General features: G+C 37.0%; 1 protein-coding gene across 2 annotated transcripts in view; it reads left to right on the top strand.

Moving 5' to 3' along the window:
* EFCAB7 (EF-hand calcium binding domain 7) overlaps positions 1-18,284 on the top strand; it is a 56,396-nt gene that overhangs the window by 36,245 nt on the left and 1,867 nt on the right. For both annotated transcript variants that reach the window (XM_006048965.4, XM_006048964.4), the window contains 4 exons: positions 815-972; positions 1,807-1,940; positions 5,604-5,752; positions 15,591-15,800. In XM_006048965.4, coding sequence (XP_006049027.3) covers positions 815-972; positions 1,807-1,940; positions 5,604-5,752; positions 15,591-15,800 — 651 coding nt within the window. The remainder of the gene's footprint in view (positions 1-814; positions 973-1,806; positions 1,941-5,603; positions 5,753-15,590; positions 15,801-18,284) is intronic.

The following is an 18,284-nucleotide window of genomic DNA, read 5'->3' as shown; positions in this document are numbered from 1 at the left end:
ATTGAATGGAATATGAATCATATTAGGCAACTATAACCCAGAAAAATTACTTAAAGTTTTTTCTCTTTGTTTCCTGTTGAAATATTTGCATCACAGTCAAAACTCAAAATAGTATTTTAAGATCATTTTCAATATAACAAATATTTCATAACTAGTTGTTAATACTAAGGGATAAAGTACATAGTATTATATTTTAGAAACTTTAGTTAGGACTTAGTGAATTCCCTTAATGCTATTAAATGTTGAAAATACTTTAAATTCTAGAAAATTTTATAGAATCACAATGTGCTTCAAAGTCCACTACCTTCAAGTGAGTATATTAAATTAATATTCATTTATTTTATATAAACTATGTAACTTTACATAAAATATACCAGAAATTTGCATAAAATATAGCAGATCTTTTCCAAATACACATTAATCTTTCATGCTATAATCATTCAGTATGAAAGAGTATGGGTAGCAAGATTATCCAACATCCCATTTTAAAAACAGCCAAAAAAATTAAAACTATTCCCCTTAAGTGCATCACTGGCATGTTTGAAGAATATTGGGAAGATTTAGAAGTTATATAACTTCTAACCTATTAGAATTTTAGTTATTTTATAAACATATAAAGAACTACATCTAATATTACTAGATTTAGCATTCAACAAAAAGAGTTTGAAACCTGTAAAACAATGATAGAACCATAACAGAATTGGTGAATATTGGTTAAAAAAAAACTGTTTCTAATGCTTCTCTTTCGTAAGAATGATTAAAAGTCATTAAGACTCATGGTGTTTGTTTGTTTTAAAAATTCTTTTGAGAAAAGACGTTTGGGTGGACTGGTGAACTAGGACCTGGAATTTACTGGTTAGTTCCTGCCACAACTGGCTGCAGGCTAAGAAAAGAAATAAAACCAGTAAAAGAAGAAGCCCAACTTGTATACAGAGATGAAATAGGGGAATTATTTCTTACAAAGGAATTTAGGTAAGTTTTGTTTATTAAAGTTAGATGTATAACACTAGGCTGGATGTGGATCAGTAGCCTGCTTTCCATCCTTTCCTTTAGCTAGCTGCAAACCCCAGCCCCAGTTTCTAATCAGTAGCTCAACTCATCCACTAGGCATCTGACTGTGACCTTCTATTCATAGGTCTGGGATTACCATTTATTTCTGGATTCTGTATAGTTGGCAAGTCAACTTTAGTTACAAATTTACTGATTTCTCCTCCACTACAGATAGGTCCTGCTAATTGTACTATTGTCTGAGATAACTGTCTAATATGAAATCCAAATAGGGTAGTTCTCCCATATTCTAAATATGCAAGTGAGATCTAGCTACCAGTAGAGAGGAAGAAAGATGGAGATAGGTGAAAAGAAAAGGGGAACTTCTGTTTGAGTTCCTGCTACATGTTGAGATACTGCAGTTGCTTTAGAAGCTTGATTATGTCATGTAATGCTAGACAAAGTAGAATGTATATTTGGATACATTAACTCTATCATTCACAAATACTGTTTTTATTTTATTCTTTTCCAGTATGGTTTATTACAAGATATTGAGTATAGTTCCCTGTGCTATACAATAGGACCTTGTTGTTTATCAATTCCAAACTCCCAGTCTAGCCCCCCCCAGCTCTCCCTCCCCTTTGGCAGCCGCAAGTTTATTCTCCGTGTCTGTGAGTCTGTTTCTGTTTCATAGATGAATTCATCACAAATATTGTTTAATGCCTTGATATAACTTCCTTTTGAAAGTTATCCTCATCGAAACCTTCTTCAGTCTAGTTGCCTTAGAGACAAATAATTTGCTTTTTTTTTTTAATTTAGGTCAACTTTATCAGATATATTTGAAGTAATTGATTTAGATGGAAATGGTCTTCTTAGTCTTGAAGAATATAATTTTTTTGAATTGAGAACAAGCGGTGAGAAATGTGATGAAGATGCTTGGGCTGTCTGCAGAGGTAAGCATTTTTTCTTAATGGGTGTGTTATATTCATATATATACCCTTTCATCCTTAAGAAATGAAATATCAAATTTCTCCATTGAATATTATAGCAGCTGCTGCTGCTAAGTCGCGTCAGTCATGTCCGACTCTGTGCGACCCCATAGACGGCAGCCCACCAGACTCCCACGTCCTTGGGATTCTCCAGGCAAGAACACTGGAGTGGGTTGCCATTTCCTTCTCCACTGCATGAAAGTGAAAAGTGAAAGGGAAGTCGCTCAGTCCTCTCCGACTCTTAGCGACCCCATGGACTGCAGCCTACCAGGCTCCGCTGTTGATGGCTCCTCTGGGATTTTCCAGGCAAGAGTAGTGGAGTGGGATGCCATTGCTTTCTCTGTTATAGCAGTTAGGACAGTTTAAAAATAGTAGCATTGTTTGTAGATCATAACAAATTAAACATTTATTTTTCTTAAATTGGTAGTTGGTATAGTACTCAAGTTAAAAGAAAATGTAAATTACTCATAATTACTGTGTTCTTTGGAGCTTAGAATATAAAAAACTTTGTCTTAGCTCTGATAGTAAAGACTGAAGTGGTGAAGAGACCCAAACTGTGCCCAGGAGAGGGCAGCAAATAGCTAACAGACTGCTGCTGCTGCTGCTGCTTGCTAAGTCACTTCAGTTGTGTCCGACTCTGTGTGACCCCATAGACGGCAGCCCACCAGGCTCCCCCGTCCCTGGGATTCTCCAGGCAAGAACACTGGAGTGGGTTGCCATTTCCTTCTCCAATGCATGAAAGTGAAAAATGAAAGTGAGTCGCTCAGTCGTGTCCGACTCTTCGCGACCTCATGGACTGTAGCCTACAAGGCTCCTCCGTCCATGGGATTCTCCAAATTAAGAGGTTTCCAGGAAGTTGTTTATGTATGTTAAGAATTGTTTTGTTTTTTGTATTTGAGTTGAATTAAAAAAGGCCACCCATGGATGTATGCTGCTGCTAAGTCACTTCAGTCATGTCCAACTCTGTGTGACCCCATAGACGGCAGCCCACCAGGCTCCCCCATCCCTGGGATTCTCCAGGCAAGAACATTATGGAGTGGGTTTCCATTTCCTTCTCCAATGCATGAAAGTGAAAAGGGAAAGTGAAGTCGCTCAGTCATGTCCGACTCTCAGCGACCCCATGGACTGCAGCCTACCAGGCTCCTCCATCCATGGGATTTTCCAGGCAAGAGTACTGGAGTGGGGTCCCATTGGAGAAGCCAAAAATACTAAAATGGGCAAAGAAAAATGAGAGTGAGGCAAAGTCTGTTGTTACTTCGGAGAAGACTGAAAAGAGGATAGAGCTTGTGTATTTAGTGAAAGTGAAAGTGAAGTCACTCAGTCGTGTCCGACTCTGTGTGACCCCATGGACTGCAGCCTACCAGGCTCCTCCGTCCATGGGGTTTTCCAGGCAAGAGTACTGGAGTGGGGTGCCATTGCCTTCTCCAAAATATACACGCTACTATATATATAAAATAGATAACTCATAAGAACTTACTCTATAGTACAGAGAATTCTCCTCAATACTCTGTGATGACCTTTATGGGAAAAGAATCTAAAAAAGACTGGCTATATCTAAGGACTAAAAGGTCAAAGGAGAAAGCCAGAAAACCATAGCCAACTGTAAATCATAGAACAAGAAGTCTGAGAAGGTTGGAATGTAGTCAAGAGAGAGATTAACTCACATGTTGCTGTCACTGGAGTAGTGATGTGTCCTAATCCTCTGGTTCTTGAAATGGTCTTGGCAGTCAGTGAGCTAGGGAGGAATCTGATCAATCTATTTTTCTAAAGAGCGAGTAAAGTAGAAGTATTATTAATATAAAGTTTTTTTTTAAATCTTTTATTAACTTTTTAATTTGTATTAGGGTATAGCTGATTAACAGTGTTTTTAACTGAAGTTTTATGTAGTGTAATCAATAACAAGAAATACATATTGATTTATAATTTTAAATTTTGATTAACAAGATTGAAAACACATAATAGAGTATTAGTTGTAGGAAGATGCAATCATCTTGTAACTTTATTGATATAATATTTTGATTCTCTTTCTCTTTGTCATATTTGTATGGGTATTTCTGAGTTCTCTGTTCTATTTCACTGAACTATTTGTCTCATCTTTCACCAATACCACACTTTTCCTGATTACTGTAGCTTTAAAGGAAGTCTTGAAGTTGGGTATTAACAAACTTTAAGAAATTAATGGAGAATTGATTATTTTAAGTTTTAAAAGTAGATTAGTTATTGATAGTCTGTATAGCATTGTATCTAGATACATTATTCTTAAAAGTTATTATTTCTTTGTATTATATATCAAATATTAATGTTTTCATCTTGCTCTTCTACTTAGTAGCTCCAGCTTCCATTTTAGTGGTTACTGTATCTCTCTATGATCTAATTTAATCTACATTTCCTTTTTTGTGTTTACAAAAGTTATGAATCACTTTCCAAACTCTAAGCATTTTAAACTATTAAATGAGTCAACCAGTTTTAAACAGCTATGTCTCTGCCTCTTTTCTCACAGTAACATGTAATAAAGAGATGTCTCAAATAAGAGTACCCATTTTCCTTGGGCATATTATAGATGGGAGTTGGAAAATAAAATCTTTCTTTGTTGTAGGGCAGTTAACAGAATATAATCCAAAATGAGTAGCTGTTTTTTATCTATTTCATAGTCACATTCAAGAATTATATATGGATATTTCTACATGAATTTTTGCTTATAAACAGTGTTAAAATGGGCATACTTAGATTTGTGTGGGACATTCATGGACTCAAAGTGTTCCCTATTATCTAACAGTTTTTAAGGACCAGGGGACAATTCTGTTAAAATTAAAGCAGTTAAGCATATAATAGTCTCCTAGAATCTGGCACCATTCACTTTTCCCTTTTGAAATACCAGTAGTTTGGGGGATATTACATCAAATTCATTTGGATTTAAGTGGCAAGTAAGTATTTTAATTTTTGAAATACAGTACTGGCTTCACCAGTATATACCCTAATATTGAAATACATGGTAGTATGTACTCTGATAACTGGCAGCTTGGAATTTACCCAGAAAAATTAAGACTTCCTCTAATTTTGAAATATATTTGTACTATTTATGACTTTAGCTCTTGTTGAAAAACTAAATCATACACTGTGATAGTGCTTATGCTGAGTTGTGGGAAATTAGAACAGTATCTCTCAAACGTGTTTCGAACCATTCTTTTTTTTTTAAACATGGTCTTTGTTTATTTATTAATTAATTTATTTTTGGCTGTGCTGGGTCTTTGTTGCTGCGCGCAGGCTTTCTCTAGTCCCAGTGAGTGAGGTCTGTTGTCTAGTTGCAGCGCGTGGGCTCAGAAGAGGTGGCGTGCGTGCTCTAGGGCACAGGCTCAGTAGTTGTGTCACACAGACTTAGTCGCCCTACAGCATATGGAATCTTCCCAGGCCAGAGATCGAACCTGTGTCCTCTGCACTGGCAGGGGATTGTTAACCGCTGGACCACCAGGAAAGTCCTTGAGCCATTCTTATTTCACTTTGATAGTGCTCACAGATTCTTAAGGCCTCCTTCAAAGTAAACATTTATGAATAATAATATAGCCATTTTAGTAAATGTATGAGCTTAAACAAAATATGTAAGGAAGAAACTTTTGGTTGTTTTGACAGAGAATTTTGATACCAAGAAAAATGAACTAACAAGACAGGGCTTTATGGATCTGAATCTGATGGAAGCCAACGACCGAGAAGGAGATCCTCGTGATCTCTGGGTAACTCTGCACTCAATGGGCTACAATAAGGCTCTGGAACTGACGGAGGTAAAGCAGTCTTAAAGTTTGCTGTGGGTGTAATGTACATAATATTTTTCCCCACAAACATTTTCTTGACACAGGACTTTTGAATTGGGCTCTCAAATCCTTGAATATACAAATGAATCCTGGGTGCAACAGTATGTTTCTGCTAGTTTATGCAAACTCTTATATGAAATTTAATTGCTCACAACATCTTAATAATTCAGGAACAAAAGTAGTTTGAGCCTATGATATGCAGGAAAAAGATTGGTAATGTGAAAAGTTACATTTCTTAATTGGTGATGGCTGTCTGAGTTGCTAAAATTTCAACAGTTGCTTCCATTCCGAGACTTCAGAGACTCTTTGTCCTAATAGAATAAAAGCCCTCCTATAATAAGGAGAATATGTCTGTATGAGAACTGGAATTCTGATCTTTTCACACGGGTACTCCTTGGGTTAATATTTTTAAAACACTTGAAGCAGTGCTTGGCTCTTATAAAGCACTATGTATGTATTAGCTATGATTATTATTATTTATTAACATGTAAGGTATAAAAGTTGAATAAGACTTGCATAAACCAGAGGAATAATAAAAATTAGGCCTATTTCTTAAATTTTATATTTTTGTGTCCTTTAATAAAGTTTAAAATAAAGGATTTAAGAGTTTTAGGCCACACAAATTAGATAACAGTACATTTGTTTATAATTTAAAAATAGTATCTGTCCTTTCTATAAATACATCAACCTAGGAGGGTAACACTACCAGAAACAAATTTTAAGTTTGGGGTGTACTGAGATTTTGGTTTAGTTCCTAGTTTTGACATCATTTAAAATTCCTCAAAAATTTGTTTTCTGAGAAGTTCTCTATATTTTTTTGCCATTTTTATTAATAAGAGGTGAATAGTTACAGTAACTTTTTACATTCTACTTTAACATTTAGTGAATCTTACATCTTTAAGCATGGTGAAAATCAGCACCTAATCTGTGAATAATATTGTGTCTGCTACACATGCTTCCATTTAACAGAGGAGTTAGTTAAGAGATGATTGTGACATTTTAAGTTAAGAGAAGATATAGCATTTAAGATTAAGTTACAGTAAGATTTAAGTTAAGAGCAGATAATAGCGTTTGCTGATATCATTGACTTTTGAAATCACAAGTAAGAAGGATTTCTGAGATAAAGATCTTTTTTAAAAATGTTTTAAATGTATTTAATAGGTAATAGGTTCCATTGTTTGAAGTTCCAAAAGTAAAAAATTAATTTATATATATATATATATATACAGTGAAAATGTCAAAGGATAATGAGACCACCACTCAATAGCTGAAATAAAAAGACAAAACTGAATTGATTGCTTACTGCAAGGGAGAGCTATGCTGGTCAGGCACAAAGCAGAATGTTCATCTTATTTATAAAGGGCATTGGGGAAGCATGGTTATTCAGATGAGACTGTTGGTTGATTGATATACTCAGTGATATATTTACTTTGAGTCTGTCTGTGATTGCTTGACTTTCAAAAGTGAAGAGCCAACCCTAGCTGACTTACAGAAGTATGTTTATTGAGGTGAGTTGTTGCAAATCAGTTGAACATATTTGAAACAAGTTCTGGGGCGAGAGATCAAGGTGGCAGAATAAATGGACTTGGAGTTCACCTCTTCCCACAAATGTATCAAAAATACATCTACATGTGGAGTAATTCTCACAGATTACCTGCTGGACACTAGCAAACCTCATATACAACCAAAACTACAAGAAAGATCACCATGTATGGGTAGGGCGAAAAGAATCAGAATGGGACAGAGCTGTACCCCTGGGAGGGATCTGTGAAAGAGAAAAGATTCCCTCACCCTGGGAACCCCCTTCACCAACTGGGAGATCAGCTGGGCAGAAGGGGAGATTCAGAGGCTCAGCAGAGAGTCAGCAGCTGGCTTGGAGCAGGCAGAACAGATTGAGACCAGCATTAATGGTCTTGGCCACCTCACTGCATACCCCAGCCTGAGGGTCGCATCTGCTGGTGTGCACAGTGGTTCGGTGGTGAAACTCAGACTTCAGCAGACAGCCCTGGGTATAGGACTAAAGTTGACTACATGGAAACAGCTTGAAGGGGCTAGAGTGTGGTCCAGGCTGCGACTGGGAGTGTGCACAGAACAAAGCCCGAGTCCACTATAGAAGTTCTGTTGTTATGCAAGCAAAGGGAGGGGCAGGGGCCCTATCCTAGCAGCCTTATTCTCCAGTGACCTCACAGTGGGTACAGCTCTGCCTCCACAAGCTCTTGGAGCATGTAAGCGCTGCAGTTGCCCACATGTAGAGGCAGAGCTGAAATCTGAGCTGATCCCCAGGACTGCTTGATTTCAGAAGCTGGGCTGGAATCAGCCTTGTCCTGCGGCTTTGCAACTTTGATGGATGTATGTTGCCAGGACCTTTATAATCTCAGTGCCTGTGGAATATCTGCATGGATTTACTGGTGCTTCCACATCTGGGGCAGGTCTGGAGTTAGCAGCTGCAGGTTTTGTGGGTGTACACATGTAGAGATAGCACTGGGGTGTGCCCTGATTCCCTAGTGCACACATATAGTTGTGTTCAGAGCACAACTATGTGACTATGGTGGGTCCCAGTGCCTGGCTTCAGTGAAACTGCACAAGGGTCCTGCACTGGTGGCTCCATGAACACGGTGCCTAAGCAACATCCAGGTTGACTGCCTGATTCCCAGGCTGAGATGAGGTTGAAGGCAACCTTCCCTAGATGAGGTTCTACAGACACATTGCAGGCCAGAAGAGAGGAGCAAGTCCTGAAAGGGGAAAACTGGCATCTAGGATAATCTACCCAGCAAGAGTATTATTTAGAATAGAAAGGGGAGATAAATTTTTCAGTAAGCAAAAGCTAAAAGAATACTAAATTCTTTTTAGTATTTAATGGCAACCCACTCCAGTACTCTTGCCTGGAAAATCCCATGTACAGAGGAGCCTGGTAGGCCGCAGTCCATGGGGTTGCTAAGAGTCGGACACGACTGAGCGACTCACTTTCACTTTTCACTTTCACGCATTGGAAAAGGTAATGGCACCCCACTCCAGTGTTCTTGCCTGGAGAATCCCGTGGACAAAGGAGCCTGGTAGGCTGCAGTTCATGGGGTCGTTACAAGTCAGTCACGACTGAGCAACTTCACTTTCACTTTTCACTTTCACTTTTCACTTTCACGCATTGGAGAAGGAAATGGCAACCCATTCCAGTGTTCTTGCCTGGAGAATCCCAGGGACGGGGGAGCCTGGTGGGCTGCCATCTCTGGGGTCGCACAGAGTTGGACACGACTGAAGCGACTTAGCAGTAGCAGCAGCAGCAATACTAAACCTATACTAAAAGAAATACTGAAAGTTATTCTATAAATAGAAAAGAAATAAGAATCTACAGAAAAGAGAAAAATCACAAATAAGGCAGTATATATAAAAAAAAATTTGTGAAAGTGATGATAACCACAATAAACAGCAAAAAGGTAAATGTGAAGATGTAAAAAAGGACATCAAAATAAAATGTGGGGGAAGGGAGTAAGAAAATGTACATTTTTTAGAGTGTGTTTGAGCCTATATGACTCCCAGATATAGTAACAGGTTAACATACTTGAAAAATAAGGTAACCACAAATCAAAAGCATTCAGTAGATTCACAGAAAACAAAACCAAGAAAGCTCAAGCATAATGCAGAAGAAAACCATAAAACCACAAAAGGAAAAACAAAAAGAAGAACAAAGAAGAAATGCAAAATCAATTGGAAAAAACAAGATTTAAATGAAAATAAATACATATTTATCAATAACTTAAATGTCAATGGACTGAATGCTCCAATCAAAAGACATAGAGTGGCAGTTGGATAATAAAACGAGCCTACAATATGCTGCCTGCAAGAAACCCACTAAGGGTGAAGGACACACACAGATCAAAAGTGAGAGGATGGAAAAAGATATTTCATGCAAATGGAAATGACAAGAAATCAGGGGTAGGTGGCAGTACTGATATCAGACAAAATAGACTTTAAAGGCCATAAAAAAGATAAAGGACACTATATAATGATAAAAGGATCAATACAAGAAGAGAACATAATACCCATTAACATATGTGCACCCAGTATAGAAGCACCTAAATGCATTAAAAAAAAAAATATTGACATATAAAGGGAGAATTGAGAATACAATAATTGTAGGAGACTTTAACACCCCACTGACATCAATGGACAGATATTCCAGACAGAACTTCAGTAAGACAACAGAGATCCTAAATGACATAAACGATCAGTTAGACTTAATTGCTATTTTCATGACCTTGCATCAAAAAAAAAAAAAAAGCACATTCTTTTCAAATGCACATTGAATATTCTTTAGGCTCGACCACATGCAGGGATACAAAACAAGCCTCAGCAAATTTAAGAGGACAGAAATTATTTCAAGCATCTATTCTGACCCACAATACCATGAACTGGAAGTCAACCACAGAAAGAGAAATGAGAAAAAATGATTACATGGAGATTAAACAACACACTACAAAGTGGGTCAATAATGAAATCAAAGAGGGAATTTTAAAAGTACCTTGAGACAAATGACAGCCACACAAACTCTGTTCAGTTCAGTCGCTCAATCATGTCCCACTTTGTGACCTCATGGACTGCAGCACATCAGGCTTCCCTGTCCATCACCAACTCCCAGAGCTTGCTCAAACTCATGTCCATTGAGTTGGTGATGCCATCCAACCATCTCATCCTCTGCCGTCCCCTTCTCCTGCCTTCAATCTTTCCCAGCATCAAGGTCCCTTCAAATGAGTCAGTTCTTTGCCTCAGGTGGCCAAAGAATTATTGAGTTTCAGCTTCAACATGAGTCCTTCCAATGAATATTCAGGACTGATTTCCTTTAGGATGGACTGGTTTGATCTCCTTGCAGTCCAAGGGACTCTCAAGAGTCTTCTCCAACACCACAATTCAAAAACATCAATTCTTCAGTGCTCAGCTTTCTTTATAGAATGCAGCAAAATCTATAGGATGCAACAAAAGCAGTCCTAAGAAGGGTCAGTTATTCTAAGAGCATACTAGATGTTATTTTATATATATTTTACTCTCCTAGTAATTTGATAGCCTTAGAGAGAGCCATAATTTAATCATTTGGGCTAAACTATTTCATTGTAAGGAAGTAGATTTTTACAAGGAGACTAGGCTACTTATTGTATGTCAAGCCTATATTATCCTTTTTATTTTTTTAATATAATCCCATCAACAAATAATACAATGTCAGGATTTGGTATTGAAGTGTCCAAAAATTTTGTTCTGAGTATGGATACTTCCTGATTTATAGAATCATAATGAGGAAATTCTTATTCAATAAGGGTTATAGAGTTGTTAGATTGAAAATATTATACCAGCAAATGGTAATTCAGCGAGACTAATAATTCATAATTAATTAATTGGTATAAAAATGTTGAATGTTTCCATTAATGATGGGGATATACACATGTAACATTTTATTTAAAGGATTAATACAAAACCTAAAGGTATTTTGACTAATTTAGTTTTGACTGATATCTGGAAGTACTCTGAGACAATGAGGCTATTCAATTAAGGTATTGCCTTTGATGGGCAGTGATTCTTTGATATGTGCTATGTTATTGAGTTAATATACCTAGAGCATGACCTAACATTTTCATATTTGTAAAAACAAAAAAAGAAAGCTTTATGATAATCTAGGAAGAATCCATTTATAATCTTATGAGCTGTGTTCTAATTGGTTTGAATATGTCTGTAGAGGATTTTGCCCATAAGGTTTCTGGAACCATAGCTATTTCTTTGGCAGTTTCCTGAATTATATATTATGTAAGTAATCTAATATCTAGATGAGCTATATTTTGACCCCACCTATTAAATTAGTAGGTATTATGTCACAAAGACTAACCAAAGTATCAGTTATAAGTTAGGATTTAGGAAACAGCTTAGGATTGTTTGTTAAATCTCATTAATTGAATCATTTTAATAAACCAAGATTTATTTTATGTTAAGCATTCTTTAGGTTACTATACCAGCTTCTCTGGTGACTCAGTAGTAAAGAATCTGCCTGCAAAGTAGAAGCAGCAGGAGACACAGGTTCGATCCCTGAGTCGGGCACATTCCCCTGGAGGAGGGCATGACAACCCACTCCAGTATTCTTGCTTGGAGAATCCTGTGGACAGAAGAGCCTGGCGGGCAACAGTCCATACATAGGGTCGCAAAGAGTCAGACATGACTGAAGCGACTTAGCACACACGCATGCAAGTTACTATACACTCTCAGTTTGTCTTACCTTTTCCTACCTTATTTTTTTAATTAAATCCCCTAATTTAGTTTTAAAATTATAGATTATCCATTCCCTCTATCAATTTATAAAGGCAGAACCTCTTTCAAAGTGCAGTATAACTTCTTTTTTGTTGTTTTTTTCCAACTTTTTATTTTGATTGACGTAGAGCTGATGAACAATGTTGTGATGGTTTCAGGTGGACAGCAAAGGGACTCAGCCACACACATACGTGTATCTGTTCTCCTCCAAACTCCCCTCCCATCCAGGCTGCCACATAACACTGAGCAGAATTCCATGTGAACAGCACAACTTCTTTATTGTTCCTCCTGCAAGTACATTGCTCTTATATCACCATAACAATAATTTGCTTTTTTATTGAATGTTGATGAATAAATATGTGTCTGGGTTTTTTTTTTCCCTTGTTTTTGCTTCTTTTTTTAAAAAAGAATTTCATGAATAAAATCTTTTTAGAATTCAGAACTGGGAAAATTTTTACTTCATTTTCTTTAGATTTTGAGAGCTATGTAATATTTTCTGTGTCACTTTTATCTTTGCTAACATGTAGCTAAGAGCCACATTTTGTGCAAAACTTAAGTAGCATGTCCTAATCTAGGTTTTCTTATTCCTGTCTTCCTGATCTTCCTTTTTATATATTGTTAATATTTTTACAATTAACAATTTATAATGAACAGTTTTCTTCCTTGTTGTATGCTTCCTATTTAACTTAATATGGTAAAAAAAAAAAAAAAAAAAGATGAGTAAATAGAAGGTTAAACCCATGAACAGGAAAAAAAAAAAAAAAAGATACAAAGGGCACCTTTTTTATGTAGATAAGATTTTATTTAAAAATTTCAGGGAATGCATCTTTAACAAAGACCTTTTAAGATGTTTATGTTCAGTAACAGGTAAACTTAATATTGATACTCTTTGATCAAGTAAAACAGATAACTAAGACTTGGAAAATGGTTAAAATAATACCAGAATCTATTCAGTACTGAAAATTCAGTACTTTAAAATGCAACAATCATCAATCAGTTCAGTCACTCAGTTGTGTCCAACTCTTTGCGACCCCATGGGCTGAAGCACACCAGGCTTCCCTGTCCATCACCAACTCCTGGAGCTTGCTCAGACTCATGTCCGTCGAATCGGTGATGCCATCCAACCATCTCATTCTCTGTCATCCTGTTCTTCTCCTGCCTTCAGTCTTTCCCAGCATCAGGGTCCCTTCAAATGAGTCAGGTCTTCGCATCAGGTAGCCAAAGTATTGGAGTTTCAGCTTCAGCATCAGTCCTTCCAATGAATATTCAGGACTGATTTCCTTTAGGATTGACTGGTTGGATCTCCTTGCAGTCCAAGGGACTCTTAAGAGTCTTATCCAACACCACAGTTCAAAAGTATCAATTCTTTGGCCTTCAGCTTTCTTTATGGTCCAGCTCTCACATCCATACATGACTACTAGAAAAAACCACAGCTTTAACTAGATGGACCTTTGTTGGTAAAGTAATGTCTCTGCTTTTTAATATGTTGTCTAGGTTGGTCATAGCTTTTATTCCAAGGAGCAAGTGTCTTTTAATTTCATGGCTGCAGTCATTTTGGAGCCCAAAAAATAGTCTCTCACTGTATCCATTATTCCCCCATCTATTTGCCATGAAGTGATGGGACCAGATGCCATGATCTTAGGTTTTTGAATGTTGAGTTTTAAGCCAGCTTTTTAAACCAACAACAGTCATTATAATTTTTTTAGAATTCTATATTGTGAAATATTTTGATACATATTGAGCTTCCCAAGTAGCTTAGCAGTAAAGAATCTGCCTGAAATGCAGGAGACACAGGTTCAATTCCTGGGTTGAGGAGACCCCTGGAGGAGGAAATGGCAACCTACTCCAATATTCCTGCCTGGAGAATCCCATGGACTGAGGAGCCTGTTGGGCTACAGTCCATAGGGTTGCAAAGAGTCGGAAACGACAGAAGCAACTTAGCTTTCTCTTTTTCCCTTTTTGACACATATTACGTATCAGATATCTCCAGCAACTCTTGGCAGAAAATACAGTGTTTATCCCCACTTTCTCTGTGAAGAAATCAAGCCTCAAAGAAGTTAAGTGACTTCCCTAGATCATGTAGCTAGTAAATGGCAAAACTCAGTTACAAACTCAGATCTTCCACTTTCTAGTCCAAGATTTTTTAGTCTGTCATCTTTTATAAAAGGTGACTTTATTCTTGCCAAAGGTTGGAGTCATTAACTATTTTAAAACTTGTTTAAAAGATAAAAATCTATATTGTTCTACTAACTTCAGACTTTTATCTTTTGTCCCCCAAATAAAAAGTTGATCATCAATGTGTATGAATTCATTCATTTCCTCAACAATTACATTGTAATGCCTATATACAGTAAGCTTACAATAAAGAGGCACTTAGGTTACAGTTATGAATAAGTCAAAAATTCTAACCTCTTAGATATTCCATGAAGAAGGATGGCTAATTAAATGCAGAATTAATAAAAATCATTTAAAAGTGTTTTGAAGGAAACAAACCAGTGGTCAAAATAGAGAAGAGTCAGGTAGTGAAGGAGACTGGGGGACCAGAGCAGCTCTCTCTGCAGAAGTGACACGTAAGCTTAATCTTGAAGGAGGAGGATGAGGTACATACTGAAAAGATGTGACTCTTCCAAGCTGAGAGAACACTACCTATGAAATCCAACACTGGAAAGGGTTTTATTTTTTCTAGGGTCTGAAAGGTCAGAGTAACTAGAGCGCATTAAGGCAGGAGACTGGGTTGTATAGAGAGCCAAAGGTTACCTTATGCAGCATCTTTTAGGCTATGGTAAAAACTAAAGAGTAGACATTAGAAAAATCTATTTCCAAATGCAGAAAATCTCTTTGGATCTTAGATTTTCATAGTTACTTTTACACTAACTTTAAACTGTGAGAATTTTTCTACATTTCGCTATTTTTGGTGTTCTATATTCACCTACTGTTTCAATTATAACCATTATTTCTTTAAGGTTACAGATTAATTCTTTCTGTAACCTTAAAGTTAAGAAAGGAAATTAAGTAACTAACATGACATGAGTTAGCTTTAGAGCAAATTGAGGGGTCTGGGTAAAGGAGGTTTTTTCCTTTTCTATGGACATTATCAGTTAATATGCAACCAAAAAACCATGATTTCATGCTTTTTTTATTACTCAACTCATTGTACTTAAACTTAATTCTTAAATGTGTATCAGAGGAATAAGCTAGAAAGTATAGTATGTCTTCTTAAATCATATGATTTTGTTGTTTGTGTTAGTCACTCAGTCATATCTGACTCTTTGTGACTTCATGAACTGTATCCCACCAGACTCCTCTGTCCATGGAATTCTCCAGGCAGAAATACTGGAGTGGGTTGCCATTCCCTTCTCCAAGGGATCTTCCTGACCCAGAGATCGAACCCCAGTCTCCCGCACCGCAGGCAGATTTTTACCATCTGAGCCACCAGGGAAGCCCAAATCATAAGATAAACATACAATAATAAATAATTTAAATTATATCAGAAGACTAAAACAGAGTGTGCTTTTTTTCATTTCAGGCATGCCCATTTGTCATTGATATCTACGCAGACAAATGCAAGCCAAGAATTAAAGCTGTCCATATGGAGGCATGCAGTGGACAACTTGAGAAGGCCGTTTGTAAATCTGTTCTTAACAAAGGCAATGCCAAAGTGATGGATGGCTATGAAAATATAATTATATATACTTACAAGCGTGACACCTGGATAACATCAGTTATTGAAAACAAGGTATCAGTTATGAGGTGGTTCTCATAACTGCAATGGTTAATACATTCCATCTTCTTTCTTACCCTATCCTTACATAGCAATTAAATAACCCCATTACATTAGTAATATCTATAATAATCAGTTTCTTTTTCTAATCAGGTTTCTAACTCAAACTGGGCATGATAATTTTTATATATTTTTAAAGTATATTTATTTCTGAGATGCTCATTTCTGTGTTTCTTTTTGAGATAGTTTTCTCTTAAAATATGAAAATTAAATATTTGGAGATCTGTGAAGATAGAGCATAATCTGGGTGCAAAGTATTTTATTTAGTTTGTTACTAAATGTCTTCACACATACATAGCTATTTTAAACAGCAGACATCATGTTTTAAAGAAATATAAACAAAGTAAAGAATTTAGCCCAACTTTTTTTTCTTTTATTTTTTAATTGGTGGAAAATTGCTTTACAATGTTATGTTGGTTTCTGCCATACAACAAAGCAAATCAGTCATAATTATACATATATATATATATATACACACACACACACACACATATATATATATATATCCCCCTTCCCTCCTGAGCCTCCTTCCCCTCCCCCCATCTGACTCCTCTGAGTCATCACAGAGTGCTAGGCTGGGCTCCCTGTGCCATGTAGCAAGTTCTCACTAAGTATTTTACACATGATAGTGTGTATATGTCAGTGCTACTTTCTCAATTCGTCCCACCCTCACCTTCTCCCACTGTGTCCACAAGTCCTTTCTCTACTAGGTTCCTCAGTACCATTTTTCTAGATTCCATATATATGTGCTAATATACGATACTTGTTTTTCTTTTTCTAACTTCACTCTGTATAAGAGGTTCTAGGTTCACCACCTTCCTAGAACTGACTCAAATTCATTCCTTTTTATTAGCCCAGCTTTTTAACCCAGACTTTGCAGTATCAAAAATCCTACAGATTATCATCATGTTATCTAATTAAATATATTCTACTGTCTAGGATCTGTTTTTATCAAGCCAGTTATTTCTAGCTTTGTCCATCTTCTGTGCTATGAATACTATTGATATTGCATGTCAAGAGGATGCTCACATAAATTCTTTAAGTCAGAGACACCTAGTTTTCTAAAAACTGTATATTTTCATAAATCTTACTCAAGACAGCTAGGCTTTTAGAACTATTGGTTTATTTGTCTTTGTTCCTGGATGAGATTTACATTATTTTTATGCCTGTCATAAATTTCTTTAAGTGCTTAAGATTTGGCCGAGTATTGTGAGTATATATTATGTAACTAACTCTCCTAGTCATAAGACAGGCCACTAGAACGTGTACCATGAGACTGCTTTCAAGGAGTTTAGGGGCTATTTGTAAAGGCAAAATTAATACTCTCAAAAGAGATCAAAGAATAGTTATATAGTACTGTTTGTATGTGCAATAGGAATTATACTGTATCTGTATCTCTTGTAGTTGATGTTAGTTGGGACTGTAGAAGTTGGGGAAGGATTTGTGATTAGGGAGGAACAGAATTGTGATGTGTAATTTGAGCATGTGGTATAGGATTTGAAGGGTAACTAGGATTTAGATAGGCAGAGGGCCGGCCCTTAGAAGCAGAGGAAACAGTGTAAGGAGAAATATGCTGCTGCTGCTGCTAAGTCGCTTCAGTCGTGTCCAACTCTGTGTGACCACAGATGGCAGCCCACCAGGCTCCCCCGTCTCTGGGATTCTCCAGGCAAGAACACTGGAGTGGGTTGCCATTTCCTTCTCCAATGCATGAAAGTGAAAAGTGAAAGTGAAGTCGCTCAGTCGTGCCCGACTCTTAGCCACCCCCGTGGACTGCAGCCCACCAGGCTCCTCTGTCCCTGGAATTCTCCAGGCAAGAGCCTCCAGGCAAAAATACTGGAGTGGGGTGCCATTGCCTTCTCTGAAGGAGAAATATGAGTAAGCCTTAATGTGAACTATAAATGAAAGAATGGGAATATCTCCTTTGCAGAAGCAGAGAGCTTTATTTGGAGAAGCATTTGAAAGGTAAATAATACAGGCTGAATGGATCCAGATTATGTATGTTATATTGAAAACAAGATAGAGGAGTCTAGACTTGAGGAAATAAGATAGATTCCCATCCAGTAGATTGCTATCTTCAAATGGATCATAACACTTTGGAAAGCGATTCCTAAGATCCTGCATGTTTCTGTTTCTGCCCTCTGTGTTTTTTGTTTGTTTTTGATTATGTGGATATGTGTGTGTGTGTGTGCGCGCGCGTGCGCACATGCCCTCTCTGTTTTATTAGGATTAAAAGAGTGGAAGAGAGCCACTACCTTACCTCAGTTCCTCTGCACTTCTATTACCTTCAGTTCTCAACCCTCCATCTCCTTCTTTTTCCTCAAGGAAAATTAAATTTTTCCCCCAAAATGAGGTAATAACATTTTAGAGCTTAACATGTGCCAAGCACTTTAACGCATTTGCTTCTCACAACCCAGTGAGGTAAGTACTATCCACATTTTA

This window comes from Bubalus bubalis, chromosome 6, assembly GCF_019923935.1.
Source record: "Bubalus bubalis isolate 160015118507 breed Murrah chromosome 6, NDDB_SH_1, whole genome shotgun sequence".
NCBI classification, from domain to species: domain Eukaryota; kingdom Metazoa; phylum Chordata; class Mammalia; order Artiodactyla; family Bovidae; genus Bubalus; species Bubalus bubalis.
The sequence above is the reverse complement of the archived record's forward strand: the minus strand, read 5'-3'. Positions and strand labels throughout refer to the sequence as shown.